Source organism: Chinchilla lanigera, unplaced genomic scaffold (genome assembly GCF_000276665.1).
Source record: "Chinchilla lanigera isolate Chin_1 unplaced genomic scaffold, ChiLan1.0 scaffold00086, whole genome shotgun sequence".
In the NCBI taxonomy this organism is placed as follows: Eukaryota; Metazoa; Chordata; class Mammalia; order Rodentia; family Chinchillidae; genus Chinchilla; species Chinchilla lanigera.
In genome coordinates, this window is record NW_004955487.1 from 5,374,615 (window position 1) to 5,395,766 (window position 21,152).

At 48.8% G+C, this 21,152-nt stretch overlaps 1 protein-coding gene across 1 annotated transcript in view; it reads left to right on the forward strand.

Moving 5' to 3' along the window:
• Nucleotides 1–19,950, forward strand: part of Taf1b (TATA box binding protein (TBP)-associated factor, RNA polymerase I, B, 63kDa) — a 35,433-nt gene extending 15,483 nt beyond the window's left edge. The window contains exons 9-15 of the mRNA XM_005404399.2: nt 10,329–10,476; nt 12,860–13,037; nt 13,530–13,576; nt 15,185–15,275; nt 18,219–18,289; nt 19,093–19,315; nt 19,552–19,950. Coding sequence (XP_005404456.1) covers nt 10,329–10,476; nt 12,860–13,037; nt 13,530–13,576; nt 15,185–15,275; nt 18,219–18,289; nt 19,093–19,315; nt 19,552–19,750 — 957 coding nt within the window. The 3' untranslated portion in view covers nt 19,751–19,950. The remainder of the gene's footprint in view (nt 1–10,328; nt 10,477–12,859; nt 13,038–13,529; nt 13,577–15,184; nt 15,276–18,218; nt 18,290–19,092; nt 19,316–19,551) is intronic.
• Nucleotides 19,951–21,152: the final 1,202 nt, after the last annotated feature.

Consider the following 21,152-nt stretch of genomic DNA (forward strand, 5'->3'; position numbering starts at 1 on the left):
CAGTCTTTTTCCTTCCTTCCCACTGACTGGCTTAATTCAAAAGATTTGTCTTCAAGTTCACAAATTCTTTCTTCTGTGTCATGTCATCTACTGTTTTAGCATTCAATCTAATTTTTATTTCATTCACGAAATTTTTCAGCTGCAAGCTTTCAGTTCTTTATCTACCATGTTGAATTTGTTTTTCAGCTCATGAATTGTTTTCCCAACATCGAACTGTTTTTCTGTTCTCCTGTATCTCCCTGAGGTTGTTTGAGGTCATTGTGAATTCCTTTTTAGGCGTTTCATAAATAAATTTCTTTGTTAAATCCATTCCTGGATACTGCCAGGCTTGGTGGCGCATACCTGTAATCCCAGCACTCGGGAGGCTGAGGCAGGAGGATCACTGAGAGTTTGAGACCAGCCTCTGCTACAAAGTGAGTTCAAGGCCAGCCTGAACTGCATAGTGAGACCCTGTCTCAAAAAGACCAAAAAAAAAAGGCCCATTCCTGGAGACTTCCTGTGCCCCTGTGCAGTACTCTGTTTCTCGTGTCCTTGCATTGATATCTGTGCATTCTGGTCGTTTCCTCCAGCTTTTTGGAGGTTTTTTCCCCTGTACAGAGAGCCCTACTCTGGGCGTGGGTGTTGGGGCGTGCAGGCCTTGGTTCAGGGTGAACACAGCTGTGTGGTCCTCGTTTCTTCAGCTGTACCCTCATTGCAGCATCTGTGGCCTCAGCTGTGGCTGTTAGGGACTGCGGTGGTATCTCATGGCTCTATAGGCGTGGCAAGCTTTCTGGCAGTGGGGACAGTGTCCAGCCAGCTGTTGAGCTGGACACTGATGTGGGGGAGGCTCAGGGCTAGCCTGCACTGTGACGGCCTTACCAGAGGACAGGGCCACCGCCCAGATGGCTTCAGGGATGCTGGGCCGCCTGGCTGATGAGAACCTTCTGCTGCCTCCCTGTCCCTTCTCCTGTAATGTACCTTCCTTCCTCTGGCCACTTTTAAAGATTTTTCTCTTTCTCTGGTTTCTAGGAATTAGACATTCGTGCACCCTGTCCTTTTAACTGGGGTTTACTTAGCTTAGATGCAGTTTTTGTCAGATTTGGAAAATTTTCTTCCATTATGTTTTCAGACATCTTTCTGCCTTTCCTTTGCTTTTTCCTAGCACACCAGTTACGTGTCAGACAACTGGCTCTTGTCCAAACTCACTAAGGCTCCTGTGCCCCCACCCCAGGCTTGCTTAGTAGGTTTCATTTCCAGTTTCTATTGGCATGTCTTTGGGATCACTGATCAATACTTCTGGAGCTTTTAACCTGTCGTTAAGTGTTCAGTGTGTTTTCCATGTCTAGAAATTTCCTTTTCTTTTTGTTTTGTTTTATTTTGTTTTGTGGTACAGGAGATTAAACTCAGCGGGTGCTGAGCTATATTCCCAGCCCTTTTCGTTTTTGCTTTCGTGCCAGGGTTAAGCCTAGGCTGGCCTGGAATTTGAGCTCCTCCTGTTCCAGCCTCCCGAGTAGCTGGGATTACCAGTGTGTGCCACCACACCCAGCCAGAACTTCCATTTTAATATTGTTTCTTCCATTTCTTTTTTCATTATCCTCATGTTTTCTTTTATATCCTTGAGTATATTGATGATGTTTACAATTGATCTTTCAATTGTAAACTTTCTTTTATCTACCATTTCCATTGTCCAAGTTATTTCAGGGTCTTTTTCTAGTGATTGCTTTTTCTCTTGATTATGGATCATTTTTCTACATCTTTAATGCTGGAGATTTTTGAGTGGATACAGCTGTTGTGAACGTTTGTGGGTGCTGGACTTTTGTTCCCATGTGATTAAGTAACTTCAAGGTTAGCTGGACCTGTAGGCACTTGCCCTTGAGCTTTGCTAGGAGCCTCGATTCTGGGGCTGATCTGGCCCCTCTAGGCCAAGTGTCCCTCCTCAGTGCTAGCTCTGGCTTCGTGCGGCTGCACATTGTTAGCTTTGCTGCTTTCCAGTGATTTCCCCCGGCCTCAGGTTTCCGTGGTGCATGTCCAGATCAGTGCTCAGTGCAGATTTGAGAGGTCTCTGTCCGCAAAGGACAGCCACCTCAGCCACCAGGAATCCACTGTCCAACCCGTCACTCAGCCCTACCATGGACCAATTTGCTTCCTGCTCCCCGCTCCCTGCTTCCGCTTTGCGGTTTGGAAACTGGCTACAGGCAGCTTGGGGCCACCACTTCAGTGCCCTGGGACTCCCGTCCTGTGTCCCGGGTCATCAAGGTTGTCCAGTGTCTGACACTCTTCTCTCTATATTTTTCCCAGATTGTATGCTTACGGTGGGAGGTCCATCCCCACAGCCGTGAATCTTCCTGGGCAGAAACAGACACAATTCCTGATAGTAACTTTCAGACAGCGGGAATGGAGTTAGTCTTTGAGTGCTTTTTGGGTGTTATCCAAACCACTCTTTTTTTTTTTGTCTTTTTGAGACAGGGCCTCGCTATGCAGTTCAAGCTGGGCTTGAGCTCACTTTGTAGCCCAGGCTGGTCTTAAACTCACAACAATCCTCCTGCGTCGGCCTCCCAAGTGCAAGGATTACAGGCATGCGCCACCACGCCTGGCCTAAACCACTCTGTTTTTTTCAAACCACTCTTTTTCATGCCTGGATTCTTAAGAAACGGTATGCTTGATTCATGACTGTTATCACTCATCTGACCTTTGCTTAATTCTTCACTCAGGTGGATCAAGTTATTGGAGGCTCATGGTTTTGTTTGTATAAAATACCCTAATAATAATTCCTTTGCCAGTTACTTTTTCTTTCTTTATAGTAATATTTTTGACAAGTCACAGTTGTATGCATGTTTGGGGTCCACTGTGATAGCTTTGTGTTATATTGTTTTGTTTTTTGAGACAGTGTCTCACTATATAGCCCAGGCTTGCCTCAAACTCCAGGTGATTCTCCTGCTTCAGCCTCCTGTGTGCTGGGATGACAGGCGTAGGCTACCACACCCAGCTTGTGATGTCTTAACATATGCATACTGTGTGAGACAATGAAGGGGAGCTGTTTAACACACCTGTAACTTTATTTTGTCTGTCCTTCTTATGCCAAGACATTTGACTTTTGCTCCCTTAGTTATTTTGAAATATGCAGTATATCGTTATCAACCACAGTGACCTTACTGTGCAGTAATCTCAAACCTCATTTCTCCTGTCTCTTGATCAGACTTCCAAGGTTACAATGTGCCACATGAATTGTATATTTTTTTAAAATTTCATGGTAGCTATAAGATACTGTCAAAGAATTTGTGAAAGGTCGGGAAGGCAATGTACAATGTTAGAGGTTTTTGTATTTTTGCAAGGGGTGAACTCTTAGAGAATTGGGATCATAGCTGATGATGCTATTTTATAGTCCCTGAGGCCTGCAGTCATTCTTTGCTAAGTGGACCATGATCCCAAGTGGTTCTGTGTGGTTTCCTTTGCTCCTGGCCCAGTCCACCCCAGTGCACAGCAGGTTCAAGCCAGGATTCCTCTCTATTCCCAGGAGGGATGGGAAATGGGTTTTGCACTTGCCCAGACTAACCCAGTGGTGACAAAGGGACTCAGATGTCACAGTAACCACACAACCCTCCCGGGACTTAGTGCAGATTGCTGCAAGATTCTCTGCTGTTCCATCCTCTGATTTCCTTCGGTGTGATTCTGTGTAATTGGAGCAGCCCCACAGCAAGCAGCAGAATGGAGGACAGGTGTTTCTTTTGGAGACAGGGTCTCATTATATAGCCCAGGCTGGCCTTGAACTCAGTATGTACGCTATACTGGCCTCAAACTCGTGGGGATCCTCCTGCCTCAGCCTCTCAAGTGCCGGGATGACAGGCGTGTGCCACTGGCCCGTCAAGGACAGGCAGATCTTAAGGAAGTTTCTAAAAGGTTTTTCCCAGCTCTAATTCTGGGGCCAAAGCAAATGACTGTCTCCCATCCAGTTGGCAAATCCTCATTGGCCAGCACCTCTTCATTCTGTATGTGTGGATAAGGTTTATATCTGTGGCTCACTCTCAGGACCAAGAATGTGTTCCCCGTAAGGTAACATGGCTACCACAGACTTCCACAGGATGGGCCTTTGAATGTGAAAGGTGCTTTTTGTTACTGCATGGTAGATTTGCAACCATTAAGCTAATTCTAGCAGCCCAAAAATGTGAGGTGAATTATTTTATGAATCATAACATGTGTGGGATTTATTTTCCCTCCCTCCTTAAGTAACACAGTGCTTCGCCCTTACTCAGGAGAGCTCTATTCCTTATTCCTTTTCCTCTGTCACGGAGGCGAGTGATAAATTGGTATTAACAGGTGCACGCGGAGCATTAGCCTCTTAGCTGAGTCTTAGCTTCCGAACAACAATAAGTCGGGAGGGGCTCTGTGCTTTTTTTTTAAATAGTCCAGCAGGAAGTTGGGCCCGACGAGCACTGTAATCCACCTTATCACAGGAGCCTGTGTTGTGTAACAGAAACTGTAGCTTGTCTCTGCCTGTCTCAAAGCACTGCTTCTGCGGGAAAGTAAACTCACTGGAATATTTGTGAAATTCAATTAAAATGCTTTCCCAAGCACTCTGAGTTTCATGCATGCTGGAACAATTGCTTGCAGCCTGTGATCGTCTTCTAAAGAACACACTAAGCTTGCGATGGCTCCTGTTGTAATGAAGTGGATGCAGTCCCTGTTGTCCTGTGTGTCACAGAGGGCTGCCTCTGCCCCCGCCCCTTTGGAAGCCGCGTGCCTGCTTGGGCTGTTTATTTACTTGACAGCAGCTTTTCTTCATTGTGTGCCTGCCTCTCGGTCACAAAAGTGCATTCATTCACTCTTGCGGAGTGTGTTGAAACTTTTAAATGGAAAGGGCTCTCCTGAACAAAGGAGGCCTTTTCTTCCCCTTCCGCGTCTCAGCGCTCTCTGCTACGTCTTGGCTTCTCCCGCGGCAGAACCTCCACCGATGACAAAAGGTGTGATTGTGCAAGGAGATGGCCGAGAGATAAGGCGGAGCTTTGCGTGTGTGGGCTGCCTGCCGGGACGGTGCTGCTGCCATGTCTTTGGTGGTTGTATTGTTGGCATCACAGCCAGCTGCACACACCTTTACAGCGACCCCTCCCCCGAGAGTGTGGGAGCCCCTCTCCACCCTGCATCCTACGTGAGCTCCTCCTCCCAGGAAGTTGTCCTGTACGTGTTTAAAGGGTCCTGTCCCAGCGGCAGTGGATCTGACAGTGCTCCTGAACTCTGGTCCGTGGCAGCGGGACATAGAGGCGTTGAGCACCCTGTTTTCCTTTCCACACCGCCCAGGAGTTTCGTTCCGCCCACCTCTGCCCCGACCCAGGACGGAGTCACAGGCGGGGACCAGAGCCGCTGAGCTGGGCGGCTCTGTCATCCCTTGGCCAAAGCCTGATTCATTCCCAGCCCCAGTGCCCAGCTTGGCATCGCATTCATTTACTTATTTCATTTGAAGGTTGTCTCCTCCTCCTCTTCCTGCCTCTGCCTCCTCTGCTGCTTCATCTTTCACTCAAGAGCTCAGAAGACTGTGCTGATCCGGAGCACTGTTTACTTCCGCCGAAAGCTTTCAGTTCATCTGGCTGAGTAAGCCAAAAATCGGGTGTCTTTGGGGACTCTGTCTACTTAGACAGTCAGGCCCCTGAGCAAGCAGGATGTTGGGCCCGACACACTCGTCTGCACTCCGTACAGTTCGTTCTGCCTGGGACCCATGGACAGGGGCCCTGCCTCTGTCTTTTCAGCCACAACTTTGTTTCCATCCTTCAGAGCAGTTTCTAAACAGACCCTGTGTAGTGTGTGGGTTACTCTACCACAGTCCTCAGACGTGTTTCTAATCATCTCAAGGATTAGTCATTTCACGCTGGGCATGGTGGCACATGCCTGTAATCCTGGTACTCATCGGGGAGGCTGAGGCAGGAGAATCACAAATTAGAACCCAACCTGGAAAACGTAGCGACTTAGTGAGACCCTGTCTCAAAATAAAAAGTGCAAAGGTGCCAGGGATGCAGCTCAGTGCAAAGGCTCGGGGTTCCATCCCCAGGCCTGGGCCGGGGCCATTTCATCATCCTCGGCAAGAAGTGACAGAGGGGAAGTGGGAGATCCGTTTGGAAGCACATCTGCACCGTTCTGAATGTTGGTAAACAATTCTTGAATCTCTTCTCTGAGTAACTAAAAAGAAAAGATGTCATGCTGGTTTGGCCAAACCCACAGGGTGGCTCGGTGCCCTGGTGACTCATGTTGCCTCGGAGCAGTCTTGCGCCCATTGTGAACCTGGGAGAAAGAAGGGCTCCACCCAATCTGCCAGTCCCCTTGCCAGATCCCCGGGTGACGCTCTCAGTCTCCTCCCCGCTGTCCCCTAGGCCTGTACCCGCTCCCGCTTCTGGAGTAACCCTTGGGATTGCTGTGTGGTCTGAAGGGAGCTGAGTGTGGGGAGATAGGCGTCTTTATCCTGGTCCACCCAGTGCTGTCCTTCTCTCTGACTCTCTCTGTCTCTGTCTCTCTCTCTCTCTCTCTCTGCCCCCACATTATGCACTCAAGGGACCCAGAGCAATCCCCTTCACCTCTACAGAGGTCCACTGCGGCGGTCTCGGAGCGGCCCCTTAGTGGATGCTCACAAGGAAGTGACAGCGGATTCACATTCAGAGTCTCACTCTGACTTCCAGCTGCAACACAGCCAAAGCGGATCCGGTGTTGCTCACCAGGGTGGTGGTCCACGTCTGGGGGCAGAGCTAGGAGTGGACAGTAACAGAGGAAGTGGTGAGAAATAGCAGCATCCAAAACCAAGCTTCAGCCACTGTGGCAAACAGCGTGGAGCTGTCTGAAGAAATCAGAAACAGAACTATCATGCTCAGCAATTCTGCTTGGGGAGAGGCCCAAAGGGGATGGCTCTGGACTCACTGTGTAGCCCAGGCTGGCCTCGAACTCAGCCACCCGCCTGCCTCAGCCTCTGGAGTGCTGGGATTCCAGGCATGGACCACCAGTGTCCAGCTGCGGCTGGCATTTTTGATCTCTAGTTTTCAAGGCTGATTATTTTCTGGCTAGGTCTTATTTTCAGTGACACACAGTAGGGTTTTCCTTAAACCAATGATTAGACCCATTAAAATGAGCTGCCTGGCCCTGCAGGGAGAGCCCCACAGGAGCACGTTTACCATGGCAGATAGTGGGTTCAGCCTTTGGCACAAGACAAACAAGGCAGCCTTGGGAGAGAGTTGGGTTCTCATCAGGGAGATTTTTAAGAAGAACCAGATGTCCTCCCGCCAGGGGTTTTGTAGGGTTACTTTGTGCAGTGCATCAACAGCTGGTGGTCAACTTGGAACACCCAGCTGAACTGAGTCGGCGTGGTGCTGGGTGTGGAAGGCCCACCTGAGGGTTGTTCCCAACAGCATAAAAGGAGAACTGGAGGGGAAGAGGTGCTGGTGATTCTCCTGGGGAAGCCTGTCACACTGGCTTTCCTAACATGAACTTGGCTGTTATCATCAGAGGAGCTCAGGTCCTCACTGTCACTGAGGATGGCTCTGGTTCTTTTCCAGGAAGCTCTGGTCCTTACTCTGAGCGTCGCTTCCTGGCTTCAGTGCAGATCCCTCAGCCTGCTGGCGCATATCCTTCACCCCACCAGTGCAGACTTTCTAGCTTCCACCACTGACCTTTGGGCCTTCCCAGCGCAGATCCTTAAAACAAACTTGGATGAGACACTGCCATGGGTTCTCGGTCTTCAGCTGGACTGGTGCAGGACATTGCTGTGGGATCCAGGCCCTCAGCTGGATTCTTTGGTTCTCTAGTGTGTAGACAGATTGCTTGCACTCCTCAGCATTCGACTTTTGGGGTGAATGTTATAAAATAATCCTATAAATTATGTGTCCTGTATTAAATCTTTTCTCTTGTAAACCCTGACTATAACACATTGTCTGTTTCCTAAGGTCTTTGCAACTCTCTATTTCCCAATTAGATTATTTCTTTTCTAGAGGTGACATTAAAGCAGCTCTTTCATACTTAACAGATGAAACTTGTCTTTCCTTTCTTACCTCATCCCTCTCCCTTTTAACTTTTACTTTTTTTGGAGGGCGGTTGGTACTGGGGCTCAAACCCAGGGTCTTTGCACTGAGCTACATCCCCAGCAAGCCCCACCTGCTTAAAAAGTTTTCACATTGAGACAGTGTCTCACTGAGTTGCTAAATTACCTAGGCTGAGTTCAACCTAGTGATCCTCCTGCCTCAGCCTCCCAGACTGCTGGGATTATAGGCTTTTTATTGAGGTAAAATAGACATGTGGGAAAATCTCCATATCATAAGGTATGCAGTGTGGGGAAGTTTCTGGGCCCAGAAATACCGTGCCCTGCCTGTGGCTTAGCTGCCTCACCACAGGGTGGCCCAGTCTTGACTTCTGACAGGACATGTGCGGGGCCAGACTGCTTCCTACTTCATCCAGATGGAACTGTTCTCTTTTTATATCTGGCTTTGAGCACTATAATTCACACTGTTCACATTGTTGCATGTAGAGCATTAATTTCATTGCTGACTGGTGAGACTGTGCAGTGATCCAAAGTATTGTGAATGTTTACGTTTCTTTAAAAAGATGTGTTACAATGAAAAACACTGTCATGAATCCCCTTCAGACTCCTCCCACTGACTTCAGACACACTCATCCATCCTCCCTGCCACTTCCTGCAGCAGCTCTGGAGTCCTCTTTCCTGAGGGTCTCTACCAGGTGAGGGCGAACCTACAGTGAATGGTACTACCCGGTGCCGTCCAATGGAAAGGCAGCTCATAAAAACACAACAGCGTGTCTTCATCCACCTTAGTCACTGGATCTGGCACCATGCACGTTCCAGCTCTTCCCCAGAGTCAAAATGACCATGAGAGGGAAACTTTTGAGTCCATTGAGGACATCAGTGCAGGCAGAATAGCACAGGAAAGAGGACTCCAGAGCTGCTGCAGAAAGTGGCAGGGATGATGGGATGAGAGTGTTGGAACCAAGGAGGAGGAGTTTGAGGGGGATTCGTGGCAGTGTGGCTTACTGTAATACATTTTTTATTTAAACACTCACTGGGCTGGGGATGTAGCTCAGTGTCGCAGTGCCTGCTTGGTAAGTGCAAGGTCCTGAGTTCGATTCCTGGTACCAAAAAAAAAAAAAACCACTCACTGTATTTTGCAGTCACACCTTGTGCGTCAACACGTATATCCTGTCCTTGCTGCACATTTGGGGAGCTTCCTGCTAGGGGCTCTTTCAAGCAATGCTACAGGGACTTTGTAGAACCTGGCTTTCCAGGGTGTGTGCAGGCTCTTGTTGGGGTGTGGAGCTGAAAGTAGAGTTGCTTAGTGGTAGGATGTCGCCCACTGAGCACGTGCAGGTCCTACCAACAGATTCACAGAGCGCTGTAGCCAGGACCAGTGCTAAGAGGCCCTCCTGTAACAGCTCTCCTAAGATCCTGTGAACCATCTGTTTATCCTACTCATCACGCCTGACAGCTTTCTGTATTGTACACCAGCTGGTTTTGCACACTTCCCGCCCCCTAGATTGTAAACTCCTTGAGGGATCTGTTTCATTCATTTTAGTCTGTTTCCTAAAGTACCTTGTGTAGAACAGGCTGTGCGCCTAATACTTCACACGAATGGATAAATAAAGGAGCAAAAAAGTACACACAGTGTTGACATTAGAAGTGTTCATCAGTTGCAGAAATAGCAATCACACAAGCAAAAAACAGCAAGGGCAGCCTTAAAATACAGGGCAGAATTTATTAATATTTACTCAGAAAAAACCCAGATTTTTCTGAACTTTATAAGAGAATTGTCTATGAAGGAACTTTATATGAAGTTGAGTGTTGATTTTCAACTACCAGATGTAGATCGTGGTCTTACCTTGCGTAGAAGCACGTGCGTATTACGTCCCAGAGGGCTGCTCTTACGAGCGTGTATTTGAAGATTACAGAGGCGCAGGAGGGAGGGGCAAGGGAGCGGTGAGTGTTTGAGCTATTCAGACCACATTGCGACTCCAGGTCTCAGCTGGCTCCTTCATCCACCTTTTAGAAGAAGAGTGACACTTTCATTCTATACACCATGGGTAGAGCCAACAAGAATTTTCATAGACAAACAGTTTTGGTGGCTTTTTTATTTAGTATTATTGCTTTTTAAAATTAGTAAATTAAGCCAGGCATGGTGGTACATGCCTCAGGTGGTAATCCCAGCACTCAGGAGACTGAGGCAGGAGGATTACTCCTAGTTCAAGGCTGACCTAGGCTACAAAGTGAGATCTTGTCTCACACACACACACACACACACACAAAATTGCTAAGTTAGAAAACTAAAGACATATAATGTTATAATCAGGACTACTCCACTAACCTCTCTTGATTTCAGTCTTGGCCTGACTATGAGGAGATCTATAAACACATGATAGAAATCGCCACATTTTTGGATTTGCCCCGTTTTCCGGACATCACCAAAGACTGCTTCCTTCACCCCAATATCCTGTGCGTGAAATACCTGATGGAAGCCAACCTCCCTGGTGAGTGTGCGGGCCACTCAGTGAGGGAGCTGCCCTTAGGGGAGCTGTGATGAGCAAGTACAGAAGCTTTTCCCTGTCACAAACAACTGGCGTCCCTAGACATGCCGCATAGCAGCGTGAGGCTTTATTTCAAAATCCTTTCTGAAAAGGATTCAGGCCTTTCAACATTGAGGCCATTGAAAATGCCCACACCTGCCATCCTAGCACCCACTAGGCTGAGGCAGGAGGATTGCCATGCATTCAAGGCCAGCCTGTGATACGTAGGGAGACCCTGTCTCAAACAACCCTTCCCTGCAGTGCTTAAGCAATCTGCCAAAACAAAACCCATTCATCTGTATAACCTATTAAAACAGTGAAAAATAAAATGCTTCCAAGGACACTGCTCAGAAGGTCTGCTTTGACACAGGAGATTTCTGCTTGAGAGAAGCTGTGATTTTTACAGCAGGTTTGCTGGGTGTGTGGAGTAGCAGCGCTCAGGGTGTTACTAATGACCGGCTTTGTACAAAGTAGCATTGCATGAAGTATTATTGCAACTGCGTAACCAATTCTGACTTCAGTGAGTCCCAGAAGTGACTCCAACATTTTTGTCCCTTGACGACATCCGCTGGTTCCAGTCCCTGAAAGAAAGGGAGATCAACGCCTGCTCCTCTCCTGTGCGCGCTGGAAGTCAGCAGCCCAGGCTGTGAGAGAGCCTTGCTCTACCCGACCCGTCCCCAGCGGCAGGACAGTCACCCTGCTGGCGCCTGCCCTGAGTCTCCTGCTAGACTGGAAATGTGAGAGGGGCAGACTTTTATTCTCAAGGGGAAATGCAAACGTGCTGTGACCACATTGCGGCTGAAGCTGCATCAAAAATGTGATTTTTAATGTATTTTTCTTTGTCATCGTTTTGTGAGATAAGGGGGTGTTACACAGGCTGGTCTTGAACTCTTGGGCTCAAGTGATCCTCCCACTTGAGCCTCCGGCGTAGCTGGGACTACAGGCCTGCGCTGCCATGCTGCCCCAGAATGTATTTTAAGTAGGAATGCAGCTGTCAAAAAGCAGTATACAGGATTACACATGAACTATGCAAGTAAATGGAAAATGTAGCAATGTATATACAAATATAAATAAAATATTTTTGCAAACGGGAACAGAAATAATTTAAACTTTTTAAATGTGTCATTTATAAAGCTAAGAAATACATATCCCTTGTTGAGATTTCAGAAGCCACTATTTGATGAAGATTCCAGAATTTGGAAGATCTTTTTCTGCATTTTCATGTGATAATAGATCAGAACTGCTGTTTTGCATTGTTTTTTATTTGTGTGTATGTGTGGTACTGGGGATTGAACCCAGGGCCTCACAGTGAGCCACATCCCCAGCCCTGTTATTTCTTTTGATTGATTGATTGATTGATTGATTGAGACAGGGTCTTGCTGTGTAGTCCAGGCTGGCCTTGAACTTGCTTATGTAGCCCAAGCTGCCCTCAGACGTAAGGGCCGCAACCTCCTGAGCACTAAGATCGCAGGCATGTGCCACCACGCCTGGTTAATTTTTTTATTTTTAGTCAAGGGCTCGCTGGTTTGCCCGAGATGGCTTCAAATTTGCAATCCTGCTGCCTCAGCCTCCCACAGTCCTGGGATGATGGGTGTGAGCCACCGTGCCCAGCTACGCTGTATAGCTCTTAATGTTTATGAAGAGCTATTGAAAGGACCGAAAATGTTCATATTATGAAAAGAAAGTTACAAAGTAACATGGCTATAGCTACATGCAATTAGAAGTGAATACGCTGAACAACAACAACAACAAAAGTAATACGCTGAAATATTGAAGTGGCTGTCTTGAGCCAGGGGCCACAGTATGCTCTGCGGAGGCCTAGGGATGGGGGCCGTGCTGAGACTCAGGCTTGACAGTTCTCCCTGCAGACAGCACCTTGAGGTTCGAGCTGGTTCGAGCAGGTTCTACAGGTCCTAGCAGGGCATCAGGTCTTTCTTCCCCCAGAACTAAGGTTTGTACCCGAGCGCAGAGCTACTTCTCCTGCTCCCCACTTTAAATTTTAAGACAGTCTCACTAGGTTACCCAGGCTAGCCTTGAACTTGTGATTGTCCTGCCTCAGCCTTTTGGGTAGCTAGGGTTTCAGGTGTATGCCTTTGCTGTGGCCTCCTGTCTTGTGGGTACACACACCACTGTGGTCTAGTTTGCCAAAGAATTTTTTTTGGTCTTTTTGAGACAGGATCTCACTGTGCGGTTCAGGCTAGCCTTGGGCTTACTTTGTAGTCCAGGCTGGCCTCGAACTCGCAATGGTCCTCCTGCCTCAACCTCCCAAGTGCTGGGATTACAGGCATGAGGCACCACGCCCTGCCAGAGAATTTAATTCATATTTGACTGTTTCATTCTTCAACAGATGAAATGCACGGGTTAATCCACCAAGTGACAGAGATGACTGGGATGGGAGAGGTGGATTCCCTGACGTTTGACCCGATAGCTAAAGCTGCAAAAACTGTGAAATATGACGTGCAGGCTGTTGCTCTCATTGTGGTGGTCTTGAAACTGCTCTTCCTATTGGATGACAACTTGGAATGGTGAGAGTATTTCCATTTTATCACAAGTAACACTTCATCCTGCTGTTCTGAGTGTGTGTTTGTTTTTTGTTTCTTCGTTTTGGGTTTCACGATGCAGTTCAGGCCGGCCTTGAACTCACTGTGTAGCCAGGGTGACCTCGAACTCACAGCGATCCTCTTGCATCAGCCTCCCGAGTGCTAGGATGACAGGTGCGTGGCACACACCCAGCATAGTGTCTTCCTCCCAGCTTCAATGATTATTTTTCCAAGAAGATTCGATATCAGTTTCAAATACTGTTTCATACTTTCCTCTCAAAAGAATTGAGAATGTAACTATCAGCTGGGTGTGGTGGCACACATCTGTGATCCCTGCACTCAGGAGAATGAGGCAGGAGCATCACCACAAGTTCAAGGCCAGCCTGGACTACATAGCAAGACCCCGTCTCAAGAAAAAAACCTGTAACTGTCACATGTGGTTTCTAAATAAATTACCTTGCTGCTTGTTATCCCTAGGTCTTTGTCTGATCTCGCTGAAGTCAATAACGAAAAGAACAAAACAGGTACTTAATTTTTTGTCAGATTCAAAGGGATTGTAAATGATGGGTGTGAAGATGCAGTAAATGCAGGGTGGGAACTGGAATGATACACCTGCCACATCTGCCCCAGGGCTATCTTTGCCCATAGCCTCCTGCTTACAAGGTGGGCCGCCTAGGCTCGCGCTGGTCCCTCTGCCTTTCCTTCTTACTCAGTCGCTACGCGTTTGAGGCCAGCCCGGGCTACACAGTGAGTTCAAGGCTGGCCCGAACTACATATCGAGACCCTGACTCAAAAAAAAACCAAAACAACAGAAAAACAATACCTGGCATATAACAAGTACTTCAGAAGTGATAGATTGGGAACCTCTAGAGGGAAGAGTCACATCTCACTTTTTTAAAAAATTTGTATTTAGCATCCAACAGAGTAACGAGGCTAAGAGCAACTTGAAGTTTGGTGAATATATGAATTCTTTTTGTTGTTGTTTTTTAGACAGGGTCTCGCTATGCAGTTCAGGCTGGCCTTGAGCTCACTGTGTAGCCCAGGTGACCTCGAACTCCCAACGATCCTCCTGCCTCAGCCTCCTGAGTGCTGGGATTACAGGCTTGCGCCACCACACCCAGCTCAAATAAACTCAGACCGACTTTCCTTCTGTTATCATTAGGTTTTTATGCCTGAAGCTTTTAGGAGCTCAAGGAGCGACCCTTTCACTGCTCTTGCAGAATCTGTGCTGGATGAACCCTGCCCACTGAGTGCTGCCCTGTGGCGCCCGTGCAGAGTGAAAGCGTGTGCCCTGGCCCAGCCAGGCCCCTGTGGTGCTAACGGCGCTCACAGGCCACGTAGACGTGTGGTGGAGGGACAGCTCGACCTCCCTTTAGGCCTCGGGATTCTGTGCCCCTGGAGGGCGGGGCCTGTTGTCCCCACTCTTCCCCCCTACAATGTCTCTGTCCCCTTCCTGGCTGCCTGGAGGGGAGGTCAGGGCTGAGCGAGGTCGTACACAGTCCTCTCCATGCACGTCTCGTCCTTTGACCTTGGGCATTTCCGCTTTTCCCTGGCGAGTGGGCTCCCAGGCCGGGTTGGGGTCAGTGGAGAGTATGCTGAGGAGGTGGAGATTTTTAGCTGGGCATCGGAGCGACCGTCTTCACTGGAGAATAATCCCCTTTCATACCCTGCTTCCTTCAGCTCTCGTCACTAACTGCCCCGTCTGGAACACGAACTGCCCAGCACCATCTGCTTTCTTACTGATCTCTAACAGCTGTGGTATAAGACCAGGAAGGATGGGCTGGGAGCTGGGAGCTGGGAGCTGGAAGTCTAGATTCAGCGGTCAGAGCTGAGGTTCGCTCTGTTATCAGCAGAGTGTCCCTCAGTGCACGCGTTGGCAGGCATGTGGGCGCCCCGGCAGGTGCCAGGCCCCTGTGGTGGGTGGCGGGTTTGGGGAAAGGAACAGAATATGTCCCTGTTCTCCAGGAGTGGAATCGAGGAGAGACAGGCAGGAAGAGGGAGACATGGGCAAGAGCTCAGATGGTTTGAGGAGCTGTCAGGTTCTGGCCTGTCCACGAGCGAAGGCCCAGGAGAGTGCTGTGTTACTGTCAGGCGGTTCGTTTCCCTAACAGCCTCGCTCCCGTTTCTTCCAGAGAAGCCGTGGTTCAGTTTCAGAAAGTGGTACCTCGTCATGAGGAAAGCTCTCGAAGAGAAGAAACAGGAATGGGAGGAAGCACGAGCCAAGTACGTTGTCTCTTCAGGGGTACTGGGGACCCCAGGCACCCATCCCTCAGCTGCACCCCCAGCCCTTTTTGTTGTTTACTTTGAGACAGGGTCTTGCTGAGTTACTCAGGCTGGGCTTGGACTTGTGACCTTCCTGCCTCGGCCTCCCAGAGTCCTGGGATGACAGGCCTGCAGCACCACACCCAGCTGTCTTCTCATTTTAGATTCACCTGCTTTATTTCTGTGTCATTTGGAAGCGGCAGTTCCATCAGCATTGTGACATTTAGTCTCAGAAACATTCACCCTCTCGCTAACTTTTATCTGTAGGTATCGGGTCTAGAACCCAGGGTGCTGCACATGCTAGACAAGCTTTTTCCGTAGAGTGACACACTGCAAGTCCAGGCCAGCCTGAATTACCTAGTGAGACTGTCGCAAGAGGAAAAAACCCACAGTGAAATACTATCTCAGAATAGCTAAAAACACCCAAAACCTGACCATTCCACACCTGGTGGCAGAGCAGTGCAGCAGTGTGGGAAGCATGGAGTGTCTCCCAAAGTTACGCACACACGTAGGGCCACACCCTGGGCCACTCACTCCTTGCCTCGTACCCAAGTGTGGGGAGCTCGTGTCCATGCAAGGATCCGTGCGAGGCGCTGAGAGCAGCCTCGTTCTCAACTGCCCGGTGCTGGCAGTGGCCCAGGCGTCGTGCAGCAGAGAGTGAGGAACCAGTTGCGCAACAGCTGTGCGGTGCAGTGCCCTGGGCCACGAGAGAGCCACAGCGTGGACACATCTCACCTGCACGCTGGCAAGCCTCAAAGGGCAAAATGCTGCATAGTTCCACTTTTTTTTGGTTGGTTTTTTTTTTTTTTGGTCTTTTTGAGACGGGGTCCCACTATGCAGTTCAGTCTGGCCTTGAGTTCAGTTTGTAGCCCAGGCTGGTCTGGAACTCGCAATGATCCTCCTGCCCCAGCCTCCTGAGTGCTTGGATTACAGGCACGCGCTCCCATGCCCGGCTCACATAGTTCTACTTTATTCCAGCCAGAAGAGGTGAACATGTAGGGGCAGAAACAGTTGTGGGTGCCCAAGGTCAAAGGTGTGGAGACCAGATGGACTGCCAGAACTCTGGAGGCTGAGACAGGAGGATTGCTGTGAGTTTGAGACCAGCCTGACGTGCATAGTGAGACCTTGTCTCAAGAGAAGGAAAGGGGGGGAACATCCTTTCTCTCCTCCTCCCTTCCGCCTTCTCTCTCCCTCTCTCTGTCTCTCATAATCATGATTATACTGACTTAATTATTCTCTAAATCCTTGAGAAAAATCCTAATTCTAAATTGATTATAGTGACCATTTACAGTTGTAAGAGTTTTAAATGTCTGCTGTTGTGTATATTTTCTTTCCAAGTGTTAAAAAGGAGCGATGAGAAATTACTCATTGTAGAATACTGCAGATAAATGAAAATACTCACATTTCTGCTCTCCTGTTGTCTATTAGCTTTTCCAGAAAATCCACAGAGAGGCTCCTTTCGTCTAATAGCTGTATAGGGTTCTGCGTTATTTTGATTTTTTTTTTTTTTTTTTTTTTTTTTTTTGAGGGAGAGTCTTGCTATGCAGTTCAGGCTGGCCTTGAGCTCACTTTGTAGCCCAGGCTGGTCTCGAACTCGCAGCGATCCTCCTGCCTCAGCCTCCCAAGTGCTGGGATTACAGCTGTATGCCACCATGCCCAGGCCTATGTTATTTTAATGTTTCCTCACATAGTTCCGCAGCAGCAGGAGGACAAGTTAGAGATGCTGAATTCATCTGGTTATTTCTTTGTCCCCTTGTTTGTCACCACACACTGAAGGGAGTCCCTGTAAACTGCCACTTGCTGCCCACTTTGTGGTCCGGAGGAGACCAGCCTGCCTCTGCGGACCTCTGCTTGTCACTCAGCTTTCACCAGGAAGTGTTAGGGCCAAGTCCTCCAACTGAGCACTCTTTGCTGTTGCCACAGTGTCTCTGAGAATCAAAAGGGAGCCCGGGACCCAGAAAGTAGCATTAGCTGTGACTGCACTCTCTGAGCCCTCCACTTCACGGAGCTCTGAAGGAGTGAAAATGAGGTTGGTTACAGGTCAACTCTGTGGCCAGGCATGGTGACTGCACTTGGGAGGCTGAGGCAGGATGCGCTCTGTAAGATTGAGGCCAACCTGGGCCACATAGTGAGTTCAGGGCCAGCCTGAACAACACACCAAGACCCTATCTCAAAAAAATCCTCCTCCAAAAAAAGAACACCATTGTCTCAATTGCAGAACACAGTGTCGGTGTGGCAGTTTACAGTGGCCGCTAGACCAGGACACTGCGGTAGTGTACATCCCTCTCGGGCCTGAGTGGAGGGGTGCTTGCCAGCGACCCACAGGATTCCAGCCACTGTTAGTCTCCCCCTGGAGGGGACCCTGTGGGCCAGGTCAGTGCAGCGGCCCCTTCTTTGCTGGTGAGCGTCCCCAGCCAGCTGCATCCCACTCAACAGATTTCCAGGCATCGAGGCTGGAGACCGGCGCTCACTGTCTCCTTCTGTGTATGAACCTGGCCAGAAGTGCCAGGACTTTAGCCCTCAGCGAAGGGCAGAGGCAGGGAGGGACAGTTGTTTCTCAGGTGGCTTCACTTTGAGCAGAGGCAGCAGGTGAGCTCTGAGGAGGGAAGCCAGGTCCACTGAGACGGGCTGGAACTCACAGCGCTCCTCCTGCCTCAGCCTCCTGAATGCTGGGATAATGCGTGTGCACCGCGCCCGGCTGCCCTTTCTACTCAGTTTTGTATAATCAGTAGCACACCGGCCCTCGCCTGTTCCTACCTGGCCCCCTGGCTGGAGCCCCTGGCCTGTGCAGTCCACACCCAGCCAGCGCTGTCCACTGTGCCGGGACTGGGCACAGCCTCTGGGCACAGTGCTGAGTGTGTCGGTCCTGTTGCTCCTGCCCTAGCTGTCCCTCTGCTTTCACAGGTTCATGTGGAAGAGCGAAAAGCCACTCTACCACTCCCACATCGACAAGCCCGTGGCGTACAAGAGAAGGGGTGAGTCGGGGCTTCCGGTAAGCAGGTGGCAGGGATGCTGTCCAAGAGCTACACAGATTGAGATTGGGGCTGGGGATTTAGCTCAGCGGCAAAGCGCCTGCCTGGCAAGCGCAAGGTCGTGAGTTCGGTTCCCGGTACCGGAGAAAAACCAAAAACAAAACAAACAAGAGCTACACAGATCGACCTGAAGCGCAAGGGCCCAAGGCAGCTCTGTATTTCTGGAAATGTTCCAGAGTGCACGTTCCCAAAGAAGCTCATAGCATCTGTCAGATCAGAGATTGCCATCGCTCACAGCTGCGCTGAAGTTCCCACCAAATCCTAAAATGCCACACTCCGTGGACCACGCAAACTGTTGAGAGACTTGCTCCTAGATTGCATTTTTTTGGTCAATACTAGGAGTTGAGCCCAGAGCCTTCACTATGAGCCTCATCCCTAACCCTTTTTTAAGAAATTATTTTATTTTGACACAAGGTCTTGTGAAGTTGCCCAAGGTAACCTTGAACTTGCGATCCTCCTGCCTCAGCCTCCCCGAGTGCTAGGATGACAGGCATACCAGTCCAGCTCTTTGTAAATTTTGATAAAGTATACATAAAATTTACCATTTTAATCATTTTTAAATGCGTGGTTCTTTGTCCCTTATCTGGTTTCTATCTTGCCTAATGCTACCCTCATCCACTACTATGAAATCTTTTATCAAAATGAAGAAACCAATATATCTACACTGCTACCAGGGACACTCCAGGCTGGCTTTGATGTAGCACAGTACTACTTTTTTGCTTTATGTCTTTTTCCTTCATTTCCAGAAGTGGTGGTGAATCTCCAGAAACAGTTTAGCGCTTTGGCCGATTCAACGCTGACTGTCAAGAAAAAAAGCCCTTCAAACTTCCAGCTGAGCTGGGCCGAAGATGACCCTGACCGGCCCTGCTTCCACAGCCACAGCCTCCGGGGCGTCCTGCTAGAGAAAGGTCAGGCGCTGGTGACCAAGAACTCCTTATACTGGCTGAGTACTCAGAAGTTCTGCAGGAGGTAGGTGACGCGTCAGAGTTCAGAGATATGGTAGAGGTCTTTTGTTGTGATGTGTGGTGGTGTTGGGTATGAGACAGGGTCTCGCTATCTAGCCCAGGCTGGCCTCGAACTCGCAGTGATCCTCTTGCCTCAGCCTCCCGAGTGCTGCGATTACAGATGTGCACCACCATGCCATACCCAACACATCTCTGAATTACCACTGGATGATAACTTGCTCCCTTGCCTTCCTCTTCCAGCTACTGCAAACACGTGACCACTTACGAAGCGTCCAATTTTTCTCTGAGCTACCAGTTTCTCCTAACCCTCTTCTCCTTCCTGCTGAGAATAAAGGCCAGCCTCCTCCACGCCGAAGTGAGCTTAATTGAAAAGAAGCTTTTTAAAAAGAAATACAGTGAAACCAAGAAGAACTTGAGATGCAGGAAAGGGAGAAGATAGTGAAAAAAGGAAATAGAAACTTTGTTGGAAAAATATTTTGCAAGTGACAATAATGTGGACTTGTGGAAAACACAATTTCGTTACACACATAGATGGAACATGCTTGTGTAAAAATGTACATTGTAAGGTGAACTTTGCACTTGTTTTTTAAGTGATACATGTTCTTTGAAAAAGTTAAAACAATAAATTATATAAATCCAGAAATTTGTATTTGTTGTACTTATTTGGGTTTGGATTTTTTGAGACAGGGTCTTGCTATGTAGTTCAGATTGGCCTTCAATTTGTGGCAATCCTCCTGCCTCAGCCTCCTGAGTGCTGGAATCACAGGCATGCAGCGCCATGCCCAGCTGCTTTCATTGTGTTTTGGTGTTGGCTTTGGTTTTTTGAGACAGGTCTCATGATATAAGTGGGGATCCTCCTACGTCAGCTTCCCAGAGACTGGGATTCTAAGCGTGTGCCACCATGGCCAGATACAGCCGCTTCTAAAGCCAGAATAGAGGAGGGGAGCACAGGACCTGGCTCCTGGCAGCACGACACCTGTAAGGTGCCTGCTGGCTTTGTTACCTGTCCCTCCACAGAGCCTCCTAGAAAGAAAGAGCAGTTTTAATTCTACCCAGCATTTACACAGAAAGACACGCTGCTTACAGGAGAGAAGGAGCAGAGGCTGAGGCAGGAGGATGGCTGCAAATGCGCAGCCAGCCTGGGCTACATAGTGAGTTCACTGAACTACATAGTGAGACCCTGTCTGAAAACACCAAAAAGTATGTGTATATTTATATGTATATGTAAATATATATGCACATGTATATATCAAAATGTCGCTGGTAGAAAAGTCCTGTGAATTACGCGCTGCAGGTAGTTAATAGTGTGGATTTTTATCTTGACTAAGCAGTTCGCAACTTTTGAATGAAATGCCCCAGTGTTTTTGAAAGCTGAGCAAATGCACACAGGGCTCGGTCTCACCCAACGTCCCTCTGAGGGGCTCCCAGCACCCCACCCGCACCCGCACGCCCTGGCCTGCTCCCTGCCCGTGAAGCAACGCTTAAGCATAGAGCCACTTTGGGGAGTACGGCGCTCCGGGAAGAGCGCACAAAGACGGTTTTGTTGACTTCATAAATTAAGAACCTGCTATTTCAGCTCACTTGGCATTTTGCCCTTTTAAACAATCAGTCCAGGTTTTATGGCTATTTGGGTTGGACTGGGTGACTGCAGGCTCCCGGAGGAATTTTGAAGTCGAATACCAGTTAAATGCAATGACCTTTTCTCACCGTGTCCTCATTGATTACATTCCGTGATTTGGTCCAACACGACCTAAAATGAAAAAGCCTCCCCTGGATGAAGCCTGCCAGGCTGTAAGCTTCCTGCCCTTCCCCCAGATGTTCCTGATGTGCAAACCCTTTGG